This window comes from Capricornis sumatraensis, chromosome 18 (genome assembly GCF_032405125.1).
Source record: "Capricornis sumatraensis isolate serow.1 chromosome 18, serow.2, whole genome shotgun sequence".
NCBI lineage: Eukaryota > Metazoa > Chordata > Mammalia > Artiodactyla > Bovidae > Capricornis > Capricornis sumatraensis.
In genome coordinates this window covers 60366694-60387329 of record NC_091086.1, presented here as the reverse complement: position 1 = coordinate 60387329, position 20636 = coordinate 60366694, and the positions used below count along the sequence as shown (strand labels likewise).

At 36.5% G+C, this 20636-nt stretch overlaps 1 protein-coding gene across 4 annotated transcripts in view; it reads right to left on the bottom strand.

Annotated features, from left to right (window-relative positions):
* The window catches only part of CDH18 (cadherin 18), a 411562-nt gene that overhangs the window by 7469 nt on the left and 383457 nt on the right, over positions 1–20636 (bottom strand). For 2 of the 4 annotated variants that reach the window (XM_068990438.1, XM_068990441.1), the window contains one exon: positions 2610–2861. In XM_068990438.1, coding sequence (XP_068846539.1) covers positions 2610–2861 — 252 coding nt within the window. Of the gene's footprint in view, positions 1–2609; positions 2862–20636 lie in introns of those variants that run through there. The other 2 variants (XM_068990439.1, XM_068990440.1) reach the window with 2 other exon arrangements.

Below are 20636 nucleotides of genomic sequence, written 5' to 3'. Positions count from 1 at the left end.
TTAGGAAATCTAGAGGGCTCAATGTTTGTAGCTGTTTATTCTTTGGTTCTTTTTTTTTTTTTTTTTTGGTTGTTGTTTTTGAAAAATACCATATGATATCACTTATATGTGAACTATAAAATATGGCACAAATGGCCCTACCTACAAAACAGAAACAGACTCACAGACATGGAGAACAGACTTGTAGTTATCAAGAGAGAGGGAGTTGGGGGATAGGGTGAGAGAGGAATTGGGATTAGGAGACATAAACTATTGTATATAGGATGGATAAAGCACTGTATAGCACAGGGAATAATATCCTATGATAAATCATAATGGAAGAGAACATGAAAGAAAGAATATATGTGTTTAACTGAGTCACACCATTTCTTATCAACTATACTTTAAAAAATTAAATTAAATTAAAGGAAAAAAAAACCCATCTGATTTTCCTGGTTGCATTCACCACCATGCTTCTTCTACAAAAGACTATACTACAATGAAATACCTCTTGTTATGAAGAATCAAACCTCCATGCTCCAAATTGCCAAGTGCAATTGACACATTTTTTGCTCAATTTACTTAACTTTTAGGCAGTTTTTGCATGGTTGAACGCTCTGTCCTCCTTGATACACTTATTTCCTTTGATTTTAGGACATCACTCTTACTAATTCTGTTCCTTCTTCTGTGATTTCTGTTTTGCCCTCTCTGGTATTTCATCCTTCTTGACTTGGTGATCACACTGCAGTTTATCACAGCTCAGTCCTGGTCTATCCTTTCTCTCTTCATAGTCTCTGGCTGTGGTGACATCAACAAAATGCACTTCTCATGTCCCCCAGCTCTGGGAAGGTCAGGGAAGATCTTAAAGATGCACATTTAGCAGGAGATGAAAAGTCTTTGATACTGTTCTCTGTTCTAACTCAGCTGCACATCTAGTTTATCCAAATTTTTGTGTTTGTTTGCTTGTTTTCTGTAATTTTTGGCTATTATACTCTTAGCCTTTGGATACTTGTTTCTGGAAAAAACACCCTATCATAAATAGTAAATGTTTGCTTACTGACCTGAAATAATTAACACTGCAAGGTTCAAATGGAATCTCAGGTACTTTCAATAAACATTCAGTGAAGATTTTGGTAAATATTTTCATCCTGTGTTTTGCATCCTGTTACCCAATATCACCTTTGATTTCCGCTAAAGCATCTTGATATTATCAAGCTTTGTTCACTTCCACTCTGAGAGTGAAAGTGAAAGTCGCTAAATCCTGTCCAACTTTTTGTGACCCTATGGACTATAGAGTCCATGGAATTCTCCAGGCCAGAATACTGGAGTGGGTAGCCTTTCCTTTCTCGAAATGATCTTCCCAACCCAGGGATCAATTCCAGGTCTCTCATATTGCAGGCAGATTCTTTACCAGCTGAGCCATGAGGGAACGTGCTGTCCAAATTATGTTGTGTCTGAGTGAGACAAATGCATCGTATTCCTAACTGGAAGCCCTGCTCCCTTGTCATCATGAGATCTGCTCTCCACTTCATTCATAGCTGTCTTTTTTAAGCATACAAATTTTATGATGGGACAAACCTACTTTAAACTTCTTGCGCTCCTAAAACAAAGCCTACCATTTTTTTTTTTTTTTTCATTTTACCCCATCCTTTCTACTCAGCCTCATGTTACCTTGATCTCCACTCCTCTGTACAGGTAATTTGTCTTCTAACCCAGGAACAAAACAAGGGACATTCCTTGCAAGAATATATCTGTCTTACCAAAGTATGTATATTGCTTATTTTTCTTGCATGTGAACATAAGAACAGAGAACAGAACAAAATATATGGCTGCTTTCAGAAAGTTAGAGGGTGAAGATACACTGGAAACATATATATGTACCCATTTAAACCCTAAATCAAAAGATTCTTTACATATACCTTTCTTATAAAAAAAATCTGAATTTGCTGTCTCACTTTGTATAGTAATTCTAAAGAGTTAATAGTAATACTGGCTTCAAACGCAGTTGGTAAGATTTTGACTTATCAAAGCTAACATAAAATTAGAGAAATTTTCTTTTAAAATAAAATGTAATGCAAGAAATAAACTAAAATATATTAGTTTTAATTTAATAATAATATCTGATATCTCTGAGACCAAAAATTATGTTAGACTTAGTCTTGTAAAATTCAACTGAGGTTGATGACCAACTAATATTTTAGACTGATAGAAGTTTCTACAGGAAACTTATTCTTTTTATTTGGTGGTCAGATTCATTGTAAATAGTGTCACTTATGTTCTTTGAAATAAATTGGAAAAGCCCTTTCAATATGGGATTCAGAATACTTAATACCAATTCTTTCTAAAGTAGATATTTTCTTAAAAGATTTCTCTTATCCTATCCTTCCTTCTCACATTTCAACTCTTTCATAACATTCGAAGCAAATTATTTCAAGGTTAATTATAGTATCGAGAAAGTTATTTAAAAGAAAATCAGTGCAGTCAAGTTTTGGTATTACATAAAGCATTCCTAGCTCTAAAGTCTTGTCAAAATGATGCTGTCTCTGTCTGTTTTCGTCTCTGTATTTGAACGCACCACTGTAGGGCACACTTGGAACTGGCATCATCCCTTAGGATTTAGAGTGACTTACCTAGGAGAATGACAACACACAGAAGAATAGCGATTAAGGCTCCTGTACTCAAACCAGCCGAGGACAGGAAGGCTTCGGCATGGCAGGTCCGCACGCGCCCATCTCTCTCGCATGCACAAACCCTGATGGTGAGGGTGCTGCTGCTGCTGAGAGAGGGGATTCCACCATCAGAGATCATAATGGGGAGATAATACACATCCTGAATAGTTCGACTAAATCTCCTCCGCCTTGTCAGAATGCTGGCTGTGTTATCTATGACAGACATAAGCAGAACAAAATGTACTTAGTAAAGCCGTCGTTAAAGAGTCACATTTCCTTTAATGGATAACATGGGTATGTGTATTTATGTTTTCTTTTATGAAATGGATAAAAGAACGTGAAGGGATATTATTAACCAGTTACTAAAACTGGTTATTAAATGGAGAAAACTATGTGACAAATTAATAAGGCCTGGACTAAAGGGGAGGGGAAACAGTGGATGACAGAGGAGGTAGACGCAATAAGCATTTGGGGGGTGGACATTTCAGCCAAAGGATTGAAAGGGATTCATGGACACCAAACTGTGGGATGAGCCAGTGTCCCTATCCCAAACCTGGTGACTCTGATAAAAACAGGTATCTATATGTTTAGCAAACTTCAAGTGAGGTTAATATACAAAAATGTTTAAGAAACATTGGTACAGGTAATATATTTACGGAGACACCAGATAAATTGATACGTTGTTTTACACTTGTGATTTGAAGAAATTTTGTTATAGTGGGAACACCATGGGAAAGTAAATGATGAATAAAATAGTTAATTCCATTTTTATGTGCTTTTAAAATGCCATATACTATGGTAAATAATTGCATGATGGCTTTTGATCAATCTATACAACCATAAAAGGGAGAGGATGCCAAATTCCTTACATTTTAGGGAAATTCGTTTTTATTAGGAATAATACTTTTAAAATGAATAACCTGAGCCCCATGGGGTAAAATGCCCCAAATTACAGAGCTAGACAATAATCAAGCTAGACCCCAATACATTCTAGAACCTGCTCAAAACCAGGATGCCATGCTGCCACTTCTCCACCGGTTCACCTGCAGTTCATATTGATGGCCTTGGATGCACTTAGGACATATTTATTTTAGCATTGTTATTTCTCCTTCTGCATCTATTAGCTAAAAGATCCTTTAGGTGCACATCCGCATGTGCTGTTCAGAACTCCTGCATAGAGTGACTTGTTACCTGAACTGTAGATTGCTACCTGGCCCAAGGTCACATCCTTCTGGAGCAGCACATAATCAATGACTCATTAATTCAAGGTTATACAGATCAAGTCGCTTCTGCTAAATGCAGGAAACCTTGAAGGGCAAGCTTAGTTCCAGCTTTCCCGTGGGGTCAGCCATAGACATGTTCGAATTTTATGGTCACTTAATTGCTCACTCTGCCCTTTCTTCCATTCTCATTGTGGTCCACAACTGCTGATCATGATGACACACTGCAAGAAGCACCCTGTCCTCCAAGCTCCAGTCCAGAGCCTGCTTCCCAGAGAATCCAACCTTTGGCTACAGCCGTCAATTAATTATTTTTCACTAAAATGTTAGTAAATTGTTAGATAATTACTTCTAGGAATTCTTTTTCTTATATCAATTTCTATTATTCAGAAAATTGGAATTATATTACTTATGAATATGCTTATGATAATCTTGATATAACACCCTATAGATATATTTTTGATTGTATATTGCCAAACTAATCCAAAAGACAGATAATATTTCAAATATTCAATGGAATACAGATAATAAAACACATGAGTGATTTATATATGTAAATTTATACATAGATCTTTATGAGCATATACATCTATATGAGTTGTTGAAGGTGTGTTATAGAATATAAATAATCTAATAAGTTACTACAAGCATTTTTTTACATGGAAGAAGAGAAATTTAAAGAAAAGTGTATTGATTGTCTACTCTGAAATAGGTTTCAGAATGATGAAAAAAAGAGGAGAAATTGCATCATATGTGTTTCTAAGAGTAAAACCATCACAGGTACACTCTCAGAAACCCAGACCTTTGATTAAGCACATCTATCAGGTGTAGGATGTTGCATAGTGATTAATATAAAATTGCCTCTATTCACAATTCCTTAAGTTAAGGAAAAGGTATGAACAGATACAGACATAAACATGTTTGAGGATCTCACAGTCGGTCCTCTGAAGAAAAGATGGAAGACACTGGTCCCTGGTCCCGAGAAACCTCATAATGTGTGGAATGACATGGTAACATATGAGGGTAGATGGAGATTCCCCTTTATGGTTCTAGGCTTGTGTCCACTTTACATTCTTCATCTGGTAGCATGTTCTTTATCAAGATAATTATTGGAAATACAATCAGAAACATGATGAAAAACCAGAAGAAAGCCAAAATATGTTTCTAGGGCACTTTAAGTTCTCAAATAGAGAGCTCTCAGACATGGAGACATGACAATATTCTTTCATTTTCCCAGTTGAAGGTCTGACGTTTTTATTATTATTGTATTTTAAAATACTGTATTGTTTTTGCCATACATCAACATGAATCCGCCACGGGTGTACATGTGTTCCCAACCCTGAACTCTCCTCTCACCTCCCTCCCCATACCATCTCTCTGGGTCTTTTGAAAAAAAAAGAAGATTCAGAAAGCAAAATCTTCCTACCTAGAAAGGCTTAGCATAGCAGAATAATGAGCTCTTGACAAAGGATATTGTGTTCCTCTCTTGACCTGTAGAAAATGTACTTGGCAGTAGGCTTACTGAACATGAACAAGCAAATTTTGAACTAAAATGAAAGGGATAAGAAGATACATATATATCTACATACATATAAATATACTTATGTATGAGAACAAACTTTATCTCACTTAAATTGCAATATTACATGATGAGCAATGCCTCTAAACTTGAAATATAAGATGTAAAAAATAAACCAGTCCCATATATTGGGACTTCCCTGGTGGTCTAGTAGTTGAGACTCCTGGTGCTTCTACTATTAGAGGCACAGGTTTGATCCCTGGTTTGGGAACTAAGATCCCTCATGCCTCGTGATGCAGCTATTAAAGAAAAAAAAAAAAAAGTATTACAGAAAGTCTTGAATAACTTTAAAGCAGACAAAAATTCATATGAATTGAATAAATGGAAACCATACCAGGATGTTAAATCTGTGAATAAGAAGTTCTAATTTTCAATGCCAAATAAAGGATGATCTCTAATAATGTGTACTTAATGTTGGTTCTTAATTCTAATTCTTAATAATTTGGATGAAGACAGAGGATGATTGAATGGTTGGAAGCCAAGCTAATATAGCTAACCCTGGATTAGGATTCAAGGAGATTTTAAACAGCTAGCTAGCACAAAGAACTCAAACTAACAAGAAGACAGAAAATAAAGATGCATATTAGATGTAAACTTTGATGGGTATCATATGGGAGAGAACTCGAGTAACATCTTTTGATTTCAAATACATACACTATCTGAATGCAGTAATGAAGCAACAGATCTGAAGCAGTCTCAGAAGCATTCAATAAAGCTGTGGAATTTCTTTGCAATTCTTCATTGGGAATATTCCATTAAATACTGTCCGTAAGTTTGGATCTACTATCTTAAAACTGACATTTTAACTCAGTTTTGAAGTCCTTGACATTGAAAAAAGGTTTAGAAAAATATGTCATATGAAGAATCTTTGAAATAAAGAGTGTCAGAATTCTACATATCTTGTATGAGTTTAGGTGCCCAAAAGGTCTTGGAAATTTTCCAAAAAATTTTGAGAAGCTCTGAGTAATTATTATCTTTCTGAATATAATCAACATTTTCCTGACATTCCCAGCAACTATATTTCAATGCAATGTCAAAAAAAATCCTAAATGTGTTTTAATATTTTAAAGTAAATGACAGTACATTATTTATTTTGTCATATATCCCATTTCTCGTTCAGAAAAGGATGTGCACACATATAGGAAGAACCAGGGAGACTGCCATGCAAATATATAATAGTTGACTCAAGTAGATATTTATAAATATCATTGTGATGACTGTGAAAGAAATGAAACTTGAAGTCCTTTTAAAATAATAATAATAACTTATTTTTGCAGGTATAAGAAGTCCGGGGATTTCATAACTGATAATTTTGGAAGGATCTTTCACACAAGATATTTATAGTAAAATGTAAGGTTGGATAGGAATAACTCCAACCTTTATATTTCTACAGGGACAGAAGGCTACAAAATATAATAATATAACACAAATAGCAAAGTGCTTCTAAAATTCAGATATAATTTTATTGAATCAGTAGTATGTGCTCTAGTATTTCTTTAGTCAAAATCTTGAAAGATCTTGAATGTTTCCGATCTTTGTGCTACTTTCATGAACTCCAGTACAGTTTAAGTTAAAATGAGGCATGCTTTTAAAATACTCCCAAGGGGAAAAATGTCCTATATTAAAGTCCAAAATTACCTTTGATCTTGGAAAATATGAAAACCATGCGTTCTTCAAAACTCTTGAATTACTATGTGCCCATGCACTCCCTGACATTTCAACTGATTCCTTATTTGATCATGCAGGTATAAAGACAAACTTCATCTCAAGCATAGCCAAGCAGACTATTAAAGTGATATTTCCAAATCTATTACAATAGCAGAAAAGTTTGAGATCTTTAATTAAAGAATCTCTTTAATTGGACTAAAGTTTATTTCCTTTGTTTTATTATTATTATTTTTTTTAATCTGAAGAAGACACTAGGAGATAGAACCTTATTTTCTACCAGAGAGATAAATATGCATGGCTTCATTTTATTTTCATTTTTATCTGGTCTTCCAGCAGCAATAAGATACATTCATAATTTAACTATTATCAGAGTCCATGCAGGAAACAATGCTCTTTTGCTTTCCTGCAAAATACCCTTTCACATAACAGGTACTTGGTAAATAATGATTTGAACTACACTTGGCAGGAAATTGTCTTCTGTATAGTTTCCTTATTATGTTATGTATTAAGAAATTAAAACCAAAGTAAACTAATCTATCTTGATCTCCTCATGGTCTCTGCTTAAGGTTCATTCTTATTCTTCTTCTGTTTCCTGACTTCCTATTCTTTTAATCCTAGAATTGCCCTAATCTCAGTTTTTGAGACTCTGGATTCTGCCCATTCATTTAAATTTGTTAACATCCTCCTGGCCTCACTGTGTTTCTGCCAAACCACAGAACTCTGATCCAATATGTCATTATGTTCCTATTTGCACCCTGGAATGTCACCCTTTTCACCATCTGCCACACTCCTTCTTGATAACTTTTAAATCCCTGATAAACACAACCATCCACTGTCTAAAGATTCTGCTTTCAAATTCACAAATTTGCTGTTAAATAGTTATAGCCATCATAAATGACCCTAACAAGTATAGAGGGTAACACTGAGTATGTTCTCAATGGACATGAATAATCAGTTTATTAAAATTAATAGTTCATCAGATGCCATACAGTAGCTATTCTAAGCTTATTTTGCCATTTTCTCTTGAGCCTCAATCCCCCATGCAGAGCAGGAAAATATCTATTTCTGAAAAGAAGCTCCTATCTATTATCAACATATTAAAACCACATTTGAAAACTGCTCAACCCTTCCCTGCTACTAATAATGTCTATCTATGTATACAAGACTCTGTATACTATTCACTTTAAAAAGAACATGAATACATATAGGACAAAAATATGAATCTTGTAGAATATCAGCAAATTTGCTCATGAAAAGCACATATAAATTTGCAGAAGAGTGTTAACATAGGTGAATAGGATGGTAAAGAAGAAAAACAGGAGCTTTTAAAAATAGAAACCCAAATCTAAAATAATTCATAAGCATGTCACAATAATATAACCGCAGAAACTGTAGAACTACAGATAAGAGCAGCAGTTTATTCACTCCCCCCAAAAGGAATATGAATTGCAGCAGAAACCCTGTAGTCAGTATTTATCACATACCTTTAAATTATGGTAGGAAATGAATGAATCAAGCATTCTGCAGTAAATTATGTTTGGACTTGATATTTATAAACACTGAAGGAAACTGTTAAGATGAATTTTTAGAGAGTTTGAAAAAGTGAACACATAATCCTGTTTAAAAATTATTTAAGATTCTATGTTTCAAGTTTCTTCTGCCTTAAGGCAGAGAGTAGAGTTGATGACTCCTGCAGCACTTTTGTGATTCTGAGCAAGGAAGGAATTAAGGCAAGAGTGTAACCTACATTTTCAGAACAGGAAAACAAAAGCAAAGTGGTGCAGAATAGCAAAATCAGTCATATTTTTATTGCTTAGAATACGTGTCAGCAGTTTTTCCTTTTTTTTTGCTGACACTGTGAGTAGGTGTATAAGAAGGTGATAAGGTGTGGGCTAACAAACATATATATATTTATATATGAAAGTAAAAAAAAATTAACAGGAGTTAAAATCCCTAAGGAGAGAATAAAAGCATATTTTTCTATCTACAGCAGAAGATTCATTAAATCTTTAAGTTGCTGCTAAGTCGCTTCAGTTGTGTCCAACTCTGTGCGACCCCATAGACGGCAGCCCACCAGGCTCCCCCGTCCCTGGGATTCTCCAGGCAAGAACACTGGAGTGGGTTGCCATTTCTTTCTCCAATGCATGAAAGTGAAAAGTGAAAATGAAGTCATTCAGTCATGTCTGACTCCCAGCGACCCCATGGGCTGCAGCCCACCAGGCTCCTCCATCCATGGGATTTTCCAGGCAAGAGTACTGGAGTGGGGTGCCATTGCCTTCTCCATTCTTTAAGTTATCCTTTCCCATTTTAGAGTCATGATGGCTTACAGACTGTTTGCCTTCTCATTAGTCAAGATTTGAGTCTCTACCTTTCTATGAAGGATAGTGTGATTCTGTCAAGTATGACTGAATTAAGACTGAGACTTGACTAGAAGGAGAAAGGAAATTCGTAGCTGAACAAAAACAATATGTCTTGTGTGTCAGCCTCATCACTGATGGTAGTGACTTGGGATACAGCTGCTCCCACATGCACGAGAGGATGTTTGAGGCATCATTTGCAACTATAACTCAGGACAGACTGTGCTTGTGCTATTTTATTTAGGAATGGGAGGAAACGCTAAATGGTCTCTTGAAGCCCTGTGGATAAAAACAGAATTTTAAATGGTTATAATCTGTAGAGAAATTAAGCATGTTACTACACCAGCTGTGAGTTCTCATTTGAAGGACAAAATAAATGATGGGAATATTGACTGCTTGGGATCTGACAACGCCAAAGAAGTACAAAATAAACATAAAATCTCTTATGGTTTCCGATATATAGCAAAGTAAATAACTGCATTTCACTATCAGTGGACTGTGAAATCTGAAAGAAAATGCCCCAAAAGATATTTTCGTCACAGCTCCTAGTCAAATTTGAAAACATCACATTTTAAAATCAATGCAACGTAAACGTAGATATTCTTCATCAAACCCAAACAGCCACAAGGAAAAACAGCATTTTCTGAAAATAATATTAAGTATTTTGCTAAAAATGACAAAATTTATAAATAATATAACCTTCACTTTTAGAAGTAATATTATAAGGAAACAATAAAAAGTAATAAAACCAAGGGGGAAAAGTCTTCAAAATACTGCAACAAGTTGAAAATGAAAGTCTACAGAATCTTTCATTTAATATGCTTTAAAGTGGTCATTTTCATTGCAGTTTATTCATTATGTTAGAATGTGCTATTTGAAGTCATTCATTTTTAAAGAATGGAAGCATCTACAGAAGTGGGAAACATATATCTAAAGGAGATAACCTAGAGATAAATATGAGTAACAGATGTTCTTGATCGTTAATTATCAATAAAAAGTAAGATAAGAATTTTCAATCTAAAAGGCACATGAAGTGTGATTTAGGAAACTGAATATAGAGATACAAATATACACATAGTTAAAAATGATCTCTTTCTCTACCAAAATCTTTAAGATTTACAAATGTACTTGATAATTGGAATTAAGCCTAGGAATTAGTCTGGCAAATCTCCTTGCATCAAATAAAGCCTAGTCCTCCCAGAGGCAATATAAAGATCATGAAGCAGAAAAGACTTGTAGACTAAGGATGATTTTATATTGGTGGATTAGGCTACACTTTGCTACTACAAGATGAATGAACAAAAGCATTATACGTTCAGACCTTTGGGGTAAGCCTGTACTCCTAGATTTTAAGACATTACAGCTATGGTTCATTTGCTATAGAACTTAGTTAAGAAGTTGAAATTATACAGTGGATTTTTTTTTTATGTCAAAAAGAAAAGTTTACCTATCACAATTTAAAGAGAAGATGGTTGTAGGAAAAACTACATTTTAATCAGAAAACATATCATGCTTTCATTGTTGTCTTAAGATAATAAAGCTTTTAAATTCTAACTTAAAAATTATCATCTGAACTCCTGTTTTTCATTTTAAATAAATTTGTGCTATTACCAGTATATCAGTTAATGATAAAAATAAGGTCATTATCAAAAAATGTATTTACATTATACCTTTTGCTGTATATGTTGTCAGAAAAATAAAAATCATCACTTGGCTATTTTCCAAATCACAGAAGTTTTTTTGTTTTTGTTTTTTTTTAATAGCTAATCGGTCATAACTTTCCAGATAAATGTTAAAGACTCTTGTTTAATAAAAACGTTTTTGTCTATCACAATTTGGTACAAGAGCAAGTAAATAATTAATGGGAGAATATCTTGTCTATTTCGGGGGGGAGACACAAAATACAGCAAAGTGTTTCATGCCTCGTGTTTTTAATAGCCAATTAAAATGCACTTGTTTTTGCTTTGTCATCTCTCTGGCTAAATTCTTAAGACTAATGTCACATTCTGTCATCTCTATGCTGTCTTCATTCCCCATATCAGTGAAAAGTGTTCTCTCATCTGCTCCAGCTAGGGGAACAGGACTCCATTCTGCAAATCATGTTCTACTTCTTTTAATGATACGACTTCCAGTCATCCCTCTAAAGAAACTCACATTTCACTGCCTTCAGCTGTGAGTTACATTCATATCATCTTTATTTTCCTAGGTAGGTGGAGAGTCCTTTGAAAGCAGGAGCTGTGTGTTTTATTTTTTTGCATTCTGAACAGCTTATATCATTGCCTCAAATACATCAGACAGTGCCTTGAAGACTGAATGGCAAGGGGAAAAAAAGCTAACTTAAGAGCTGACTATAGAATTTCTTTTAGGAGAAAACATTCTAGAAAAGAGAGTAAGAATGGTGGTGAATAGTAATACAGTGTGAGGTTGGAGAAGAACATGCTGGACAGACCAGTGTGAAGTGTCAGGGGTGGGGATAAGGCTGAGTGTATGTGTATGTGTGTATGTGTGTATTTAAGGTGTTTTTCTATATTTTTAACACTGTGCAATACATGAGTACATTCTTACTGAAAATATTCAAAGTGTATTGAAAAACATATCTTGAAAGTATTCTATTTTCTAGCATATTAAATTATTACTTTTCCATGTGAATGTTTATGACACAAATCATTTCTATTTGATATTTAATCATATATTGTTTGTTTTATACTGTTTTTACTTTTTCAGAAATTTATTTTTATCTTATGTTCATTTTTCTGTTGCAGTTGCAAATATTTTATCAATAGGATTTTACTATGATTGACAAATAGTTTTTATATTTTCTGAGGCATTTAGCATTTTAAAATACCCTTCCTTAACTATCACATGAACATTATCTTAGATAGGAAGAGATGTATTTGATTGTAGTTCTCTTTTTGAAATGTTACTAAAAGAAAATCCATGAACTATTACCTTGTAATTTTGTAAATGAGTACTTCAGCATAATTTAATCTGTTTACAATTTAAATTCATTTTCTGGAAATTTGTAAAATTATTTCTTATCTCTTAAGTTAGGGAATTTCTTTGGGATTATATACATAATTTTTTTTTATCTTAAACCCATATATTCCTTCACGCACGTTCCTTCAGATATTTCATTGTCATTTTCCATGTATTTATTTATTTAATTCTTAGTTATGTTTAATGCGCCCTTTAAAACATGCAGCATTTTGTACATGATCTCAAATTCTTTATATTTTGATCCCTCTTCATAAAAATGAAATAGGAATAAGTGTCTATCCCATTTGATGAAAGAGGAAACTGAGGCATACAGCACAAGAACATGGCTATGGCCTCACACATAATTATTTAGCAGAAGAAGCAGTTTTCAAATTGAGGCAACCTGTTTCCTGAGCAGAGCTCTGAAACATTCTTCTATGTTGCTTCCTTCACCTTCTTTTTCTTTTTTTAATTTAACAATTTTTTAAAAAATCTAAAATATCCTCTGTGTCTGGCTCTCTGGTAGGAGTTGAGTGAGTGAGTGAATGTCGCTCAGCTGTGTCCAACTCTTTGTGACCCCATGGACTGTAACCTGCTTGGCTCCTTCTGTCCACAGAATATCTCCAGGCAAGAACACTGCAGTGGGCAGCCATTCCCTTCTCAAAGGGATCTTGCTGACCCAGGGATCAAACCCAGGTTTCCTGCATTGCAGTTAGGAATACATTAACAGCAGCAAATAAGTCAGACAAAAATCCCTGCCTTCATAGAACTTATCATCTAAATGGGGAGAGTTCACATGTTGGAAGTACTACAATGAAGGAGGTGCAGGGTATCAAACAAAGACATGAATCTGCTTTGGCATCACTGTTGGGTGTTGAATGTTGGACTGCTAAAGTCCTGGCCAACTTGCTTTTGGGGGCATTGAATTTTTCCAGAGTTATGATTCTGAGTATGGATGGAGAAAGTGCTCCCAAGACTTTGACAAAAAAAGGAAAGTGACTGGAGGTCAGTTGATGATAGGAGACATAGCAAAATGCCACAAGGCTCAAAGGAGTAGACAGAAGGTACCCAAGGACACTGACTCCACTGATACTGCTGAAAATTAAATTAGTAAAAAGGAATAACAACTGCCCAAGAGAACCTGGCCCTACTCTATCACATTTCAATGTGTGTTTGCCTCTGTCCTTCCACCTGCACGACCCTGCAGTGTTCTGTAATCATCCACATAGGGAGATCCTTCAAGCTGATTCCCAGGGATTTCTCCAATAGGGTAAGATTTATTGGGTATAATTGGAACAGTACCTATATTTTTTTTGGACCACTGCCTCGGAGGTGATTTTCAGGATCCATTCAGAGGTTTAGTTTATTTAGCAGTACATGCGATCCTGGTACAGAATTGTTTTGTTTTGTTTTGTTTAATATGAGTTTGACATAATTTTTAAGCTATTATTTACTTCATCTGTTATCCGTTTCAGATATCCGCTAAGCTGGGCTGCTCTTTCCCTTCACTCTGTTTACCCTACCTTTGGTAAAAGTTTGTGCTTTGAGTACATAACAGGCATAGAGGAGTAGCAGGGAAAACAAGAGCCAGAGAAATAGGAGAAAACTGGTTAAATTGGTGAATGGCACAAAGAGTAACAATGTTGTATGATCTACTCTCATAATCCTCAGAATTTTTGCAGAGATTCTTGGTTTTTCTCACTACATGTAGGATGGGATGCTGAACCAGTTTTAAGTATATTTTTAAGAACAAATATCTGTCCAATATTAATGAACAACCAGGCTACCAGCATCTTAATGATAATTAGATTATTAATGAACTGTGTCTTTTCTTCTAAGACCACTTTATATCCGAACTCTTCAATGAAACTAGCCAAATGGTTCTTGTGATATAAAACACAGTCTGGATAAAATAGTAGTTTTTGACTAACCAATAGCTAAGAAAAACCTGAAAATTTTAAGGAAATGTCTGTTTAATGACATTAGAGAGTTGCTGAGGCAAGGTAAGTAGAGGGATGAGATGCTTGAGAGGGCAAAAAGGGGTGGAGTTGAATTGTGGATTACAATGTATTTGATTATACCAGCAGCTAACAAGAGGCTGGGATACCAAACTAGGGACAGAGAAAAGAGAACTTTTAGAAGTCTCCTGGGCACACAGTCATACTGAAAATTGAGGAGTCTTAACATGGCTGATTCTCCCTAAAGACATTTGTTAAATTGAAATTTTAAATTGAAAGTTAAATGGAAAGTTTAGTAGAGATTTAAAACTCTTAAGTGGAAGAGTAGAAAGAAGAGGCTTATTATTTTTATCCCCCCACCATCTCTTCCTGTTGAACAGACGATGATTAAAGAAGGGGACCAGGGTGAAGTTTCCAGTAAACAAAGAATCTTTGTTGAAAGCCCTGGAGGGTCATGCCTTAGGGACGAGAATAAATCAGAGAGAAAATGAATGTAAAGAAAACTGCATATTATCCTTGACTTAGTTCAACCCTGATTGGATTAATGCACAATGCATCAGTTCGTTCACTCAGTCATGTCTGACTCTTTGCGACCCCATAGACTACAGCCTTCAAGCCTCCCTGTCCATCACCAACTCCCAGAACCTACACAAACTCATGCCCATTGAGTCAGTGATGCCATCCAACCATCTCATCCTCTGTTGTCCCCTTCACCTCCTGCCTTCAAACTTTCCCAGCATCAGGGTCTTTTCCAATGAGTCAGCTCTTCACATAAGGTGCCCAAAGCATTGGAGTTTCAGATTCAACATCATTCCTTCCAATGAATATTAAGGACTGATCTCCTTTAGGATGGAATGGTTGGATCTCCTTGCAGTCCAAGGGACTCTCAAGAGTCTTCTCCAACACCACAGTTCAAAACCATCAATTCATAGGCGCTCAGCTTTCTTTATAGTCTAACTCTGACATCCATACATGACTACTGGAAAAACCATAGCCTTGACTAGATGGACCTTTGCTGGCAAAGTGATGTCTATGTTTTTTACTATGCTGTCTAGGTTGGTCATAACTTTTCTTCCAAGGAGTAAGTATCTTTTAATTTCATGGCTGCAGTCACCATCTGCAGTGATTTTGGAGCCCAGAGAAATAAAGTCTGACACTATTTCCACTGCTTATCCATCTATTTGCCATGAAGTGATGGGTCTAGATGCCATGATCTTAGTTTTCTGAATGCTGAGTCTAAAATGAGCTTAAAAGCCAACTTTTTCACTCTTCTCTTTCACTTTCATCAAGAGGCTCTTTAGTTCTTCTTCACTTTCTGCCGTAAGGGTGGTGCCATCTGCATATCTGAGGTTATTGATATTTCTCCCGGCAATCTTGATTCCAGTTTGTGTTTCTTCCAACCCAGAGTTTCTTGTGATGTACTCTGCATATAAGTTAAATAAGTAGGGTGACAATATACAGCCTTGACGTGTTCCTTTTCCTATTTGGGACCAGTCTGTTGTTCCATGTCCAGTTCTAACTGTTGCTTCCTGACCTGCATACAGATTTCTCAAGAGGCAGGTCAGGTGGTCTGGTATTCCTATTTCTTTCAGAAGTTTCCACAGTTTATTGTGACCCACACAGTCAAAGACTTTGGCATAGTCAATAAAGCAGAAATAGATGTTTTTCCTTGAACTCCCTTCCTTTTTCAATGATCCAGTGGATGTCGGCAATTTGATCTCTGGTTCCTTTGCCTTTTATAAATCCAGCTTGTACATCTGGAAGTTCACAGTTCACATATTGTTGAAGCCTGGCTTGTAGAATTTTGAACATTACTTTACTAGCATGTGAGATGAGTGCAATTGTGTGATAGTTTGAGCATTCTTTGGCACTTTGGCATTGCCTTTCTTTGAGGTTGGAATGAAAACTGACCTTTTCCAGTCCTGTGGCCACTGCTGAGTTTTCCATATTTGCTGGCATATTGAGTGCAGCACTTTCACAGCATCGTCTGTTAGGATTTGAAATAGCTCAACTGGAATTCCATCACCTCCACTACCTTTGTTCATAGTGATACTTCTTAAGGCCCACTTAACGATAGACTCCAGGATGTCTGGCTTTAGGTGAGTGATCCCACCATCGTGATTATCTGGGTCATGAAGATCTTTTTTGTACAGTTCTTCTGTGCGTTCTTGCAACCTCTTCTTAATATCTTCTGCTTCTGTTAGGTCAATACCATTTCTGTTCTTTATTGAGCACATCTTGGCATGAAATATTCCTTTGGTATCTCTAATTTTCTTGAAGAGATCTCTAGTCTTTCCCATTCTATTGTTTTCCTTTATTTCTTTGCATTGATCACTGACAAATGCTTTCTTATCTCTCCTTGTTATTCTTTGGAAATCTGCATTCAAATGGGTATATCTTTCCTTTTCTCCTTTGCTTTGGGCTTCTCTTATTTTCACAGCTACTTGTGAGGCCTCCTCAGACAGCCATTTTGCTTTTTTGCATCCCTTTTTCTTGGGGATGGTCTTGCTCCCTGTCTCCTGTATAGTGTCACAAATCTCTGTCCATAGTTCATCAGGCACTCTGTCTATCAGATCTAGTCCCTTAAATCTATTTCTCACTTCCACTGTATAATCTTCAGGATTTGTTTTAAGTTACACCTGAAAGGTCTAGTGGTTTTCTTCACTTTCTTCAATTTAAGTCTGAATTTGGCAATAAACAGTTCATGATCTGAGCCACAGTCAGCTCCCAGTCTTGTTTGTGCTGACTGTATAGAGTTTCTCCCTCTTTGGCTGCAAAGAATATAATCAATCTAATTTCAGTGTTGACCATCTGGTGATGTCCACGTGTAGAGTCTTCTCTTGTGTTGTTAGAAAAGGGTGTTTACTATGACCAGTGCATTCTCTTGCAAAATTCTATTAGCATTTGTCCTGCTTTATTCTGTACTCGAAGGCCAAGTTTGCCTATTACTCTAGGTGTTTCTTGATTTCCTACTTTTGCATTCCAGTCCCCTATAGTGAAAAGGACATCTTTCTTGGGTTTTAATTCTAGAAGATCTTTTAGGTCTTCATAGAACCATTCAACTTCAGCTTCTTCAGCCTTACTGGTCGGGGCATAAACTTGGATTGCCGTGATATTGAATGTTTTACCTTGGAAACAAATAGAGATCATTTTGTCATTTTTGAGACTGCATCCCAGTCTGAGACTGCACTTCAGACTCTCTTGTTGACCATAATGGCTACTCCATTTCTTCTAAGGGACTCTTGCCCACAGCAGTAGATATAATGGTCATCTGAGTTAAATTTACCCATTCCAGTCCATCTTAGTTCGTTGATTCCTAAAATGTCGATGTTCATTCTTGCCGTCTCCTGTTAGACCACTTCCAATTTGCCTTGATTCATGGACCTAACAATCCAGGTTCCTAAGCAAGATTACTCTTCACATCATCGGACTTTGCTTCTATCACCAGTGACATCAACAACTGGGTGTTGTTTTTGCTTTGGCTCCGTCTGTTTATTCTTTTTGGAGTTATTTCTCCACTGATCTCCAGTAGCAAATTGGGCACCTAATGAACTGGGGAATTCATCTTTCAGTGTCCTATCTTTTTTCCTTTTCGTATGGGTCATGGGGTTCTTAAGGCAAGAGTACTGAAGTGGTTTGCCATTCCCTTCTCCAGTGGACCACATTTTGTCAGAACTCTCCACTATGATCCGTCCATCTTAGGTAGCCCTACACAGCATGGCTCATAGTATCATTGGGATAGACAAGGCTGTGGTCCATGTGATTAAATTGGTTAGTTCTCTGTGATTCTGTTTTTCAGTCTGTCTGCCCTCTAATGGAGAATGATAAGAGGTTTATGGAGCAGCAAGTGGTGGCTGTGAGGCTCTGGATAGGCCCTGTGGATATACCCCATGTCCAAGGTCAGAGAAACCCCAGTAAGAAGATAGGCACTGGAATGGCTGTGAGGAGATACCCCACATCCAAGGGTAAAGGAGAAGCCCCAGCAAGATAGTAGGAGGGGCGAATTCATGTTTAGATCAAACCCCGTTTCCACCATAGATGCTCAGAGGGCTCAAACAAACCGAGGGACCCCCACAGGGACTGAGACAGAACTGTGTTTGAGCGTCTCCTATGGAGGTATGGGTTGGTGCAGGTATGGGTCTGCTGCAGGGACAGAGGCCCTGGGTGCAGCAGACTTGGGTATGGCATAAGCCCTCTTGAAGGAGGTTGCCATTACCCCACCATAGAGCTGCCAGTATTTACACAGGCCTGCAAAATAGACTCTCGGAAGTCACAACAGAAGCTAGTGCACCAAGACCCAGAAGAAAGGAACAGTGACCCCTGCAGGAGACTGCCCCAGACTTGCCTGTGGGTGTCCAGGAGTCTCTGGGGGAGGCGTGGGTCAGTGGTGGCCTGCTGCAGGGTTGGGGTCACTGAGTGTAGCAGAGCATGCATGGGATCTTTTGAGGGAGGTCACCATTATCTTCATCACCTCCACCATAGTTTGAAAGTGAAAGTGAAGTCGCTCAGTCGTGTCCAACTCTTTGCGACCCCATGGACTTTAGCCCACCAGGCTCCTCCATTCATGGGATTCTCCAGGCAAGAGTACTGGAGTGGGTTGCCATTTCCTTCTCCAGGGGATCTTCCGACCCAGGGATCGAACCCAGGTCTCCCAAATTGTAGGCAGATGCTTTACCATCTGAGCCACCAGGGAAGTTTGGCTCCAGGTAAATAGCAGGGAGGGAACACAGCTCCACCCATCAACAGAAAACTAGATTAACAATTTACTGAGCATGGCCCTGCCAATCAGAACAAGACCCAGTTTCTCCCTCAGTCTCTCCCACCAGGAAGCTTCCATAAGCCTCTTATGTACAGGCATGCCCCCTTTAATCTTGCTTTGCTTTACTGTGTTTTGCAGACACTGTGTTTGTTTAAAAAATTGATTTTTTTCGACAACCTTGTGTCACACAAGTCTATTGGCACTATTTTTCCAACAGCCTTTGCTCACTTCCAGTCTCTGTATCACATTTCAGTAATTCTCACAATATTTCAAACTTTTCATTATTAGTATATTTTTTATGGTGATCTGTGATCAGGGGTCTTTGATCTTACTATTGCAAAAATAGTATGACTCACTAATTACGCATATGGTGATTATTGTTTTTTTAGCAATAAAATATTTTAATTAAATTATGCATATTTTTAGACATAACATTATTTCATACTTAATAGATTAAAATGTACACACACTTTTATATGCATTGGAAGAACATCATGGGACTCATTTTATTATAATTGCTTTTGTGTTGGATAGGAACTAAACCCATGATGTCTCTGTGGTTCACCAGTAACAATGTCCCTCTCTAACTGTTCATCAAATAAAATGACAAACTGTCTCTGAAGAAATTTATTACCATTTGAGATTCTTATAGGTCTAGACATTATGTGTGAAACCCAACTAAAAATGACTAAGGACTAACAAACCAGACCATAATACCTCAGTCCTCTTTCCCCTGTCTCCCTGATGAAAAACAAAAACCTATCACTTCATTGAGAAAGTAGAGTTAGCTAACAATGGTTCTAAAATCATTAAGATTATAGGTTCATGAAAATAGAAAGAAAACAAAAGAAATGATAGAGAATTTCACTAGAGATCTACATCTCTGCAAAAGAAAATAAATAAATGAAAAAAATACATGGCTATCAACCAAAGCCAAGTGAGCGGACCTCATTTGCTCCGATAAGAGATCTGCACCCTTGAGTAGCATATTAGCTTCATGTTAATGTTTTCTACCAATATATTCTTAGCATATGTCACAGTGAATAATAATAATAATAAAAGATGCTCCAAATAACAAAATTTTCACATACATAGGATGGGACATTTAAGAAGACATCTTTTCACTAATGTTCAAATAAATTTGCAGATTTCAAATCAATGAGGAATAAAACATAGGACAGGAAAGATCTAACAAAGATGGCAAAGATATGGAACAACATGAAACATTATCTTGAATTTAAGTGTTTATCAAGCAGATCTGGGCTGTAAATGGGAGAATCTCATGAGGGTATAGATTGAGGAAGATCTTTTTACTTGATATGAGAAAATTAGCTATGATTCCAGGCAGGAATATTATAAGTTATCTGTCTTATCTTGCAGTTCAGCTTTCATTGTGGTCAAGAGCAGAGGCTGAGAGTTTCTCAAGCTCTCTCTTTATGGATGAATTTAAAACATAAGAGCAGGAATTTAA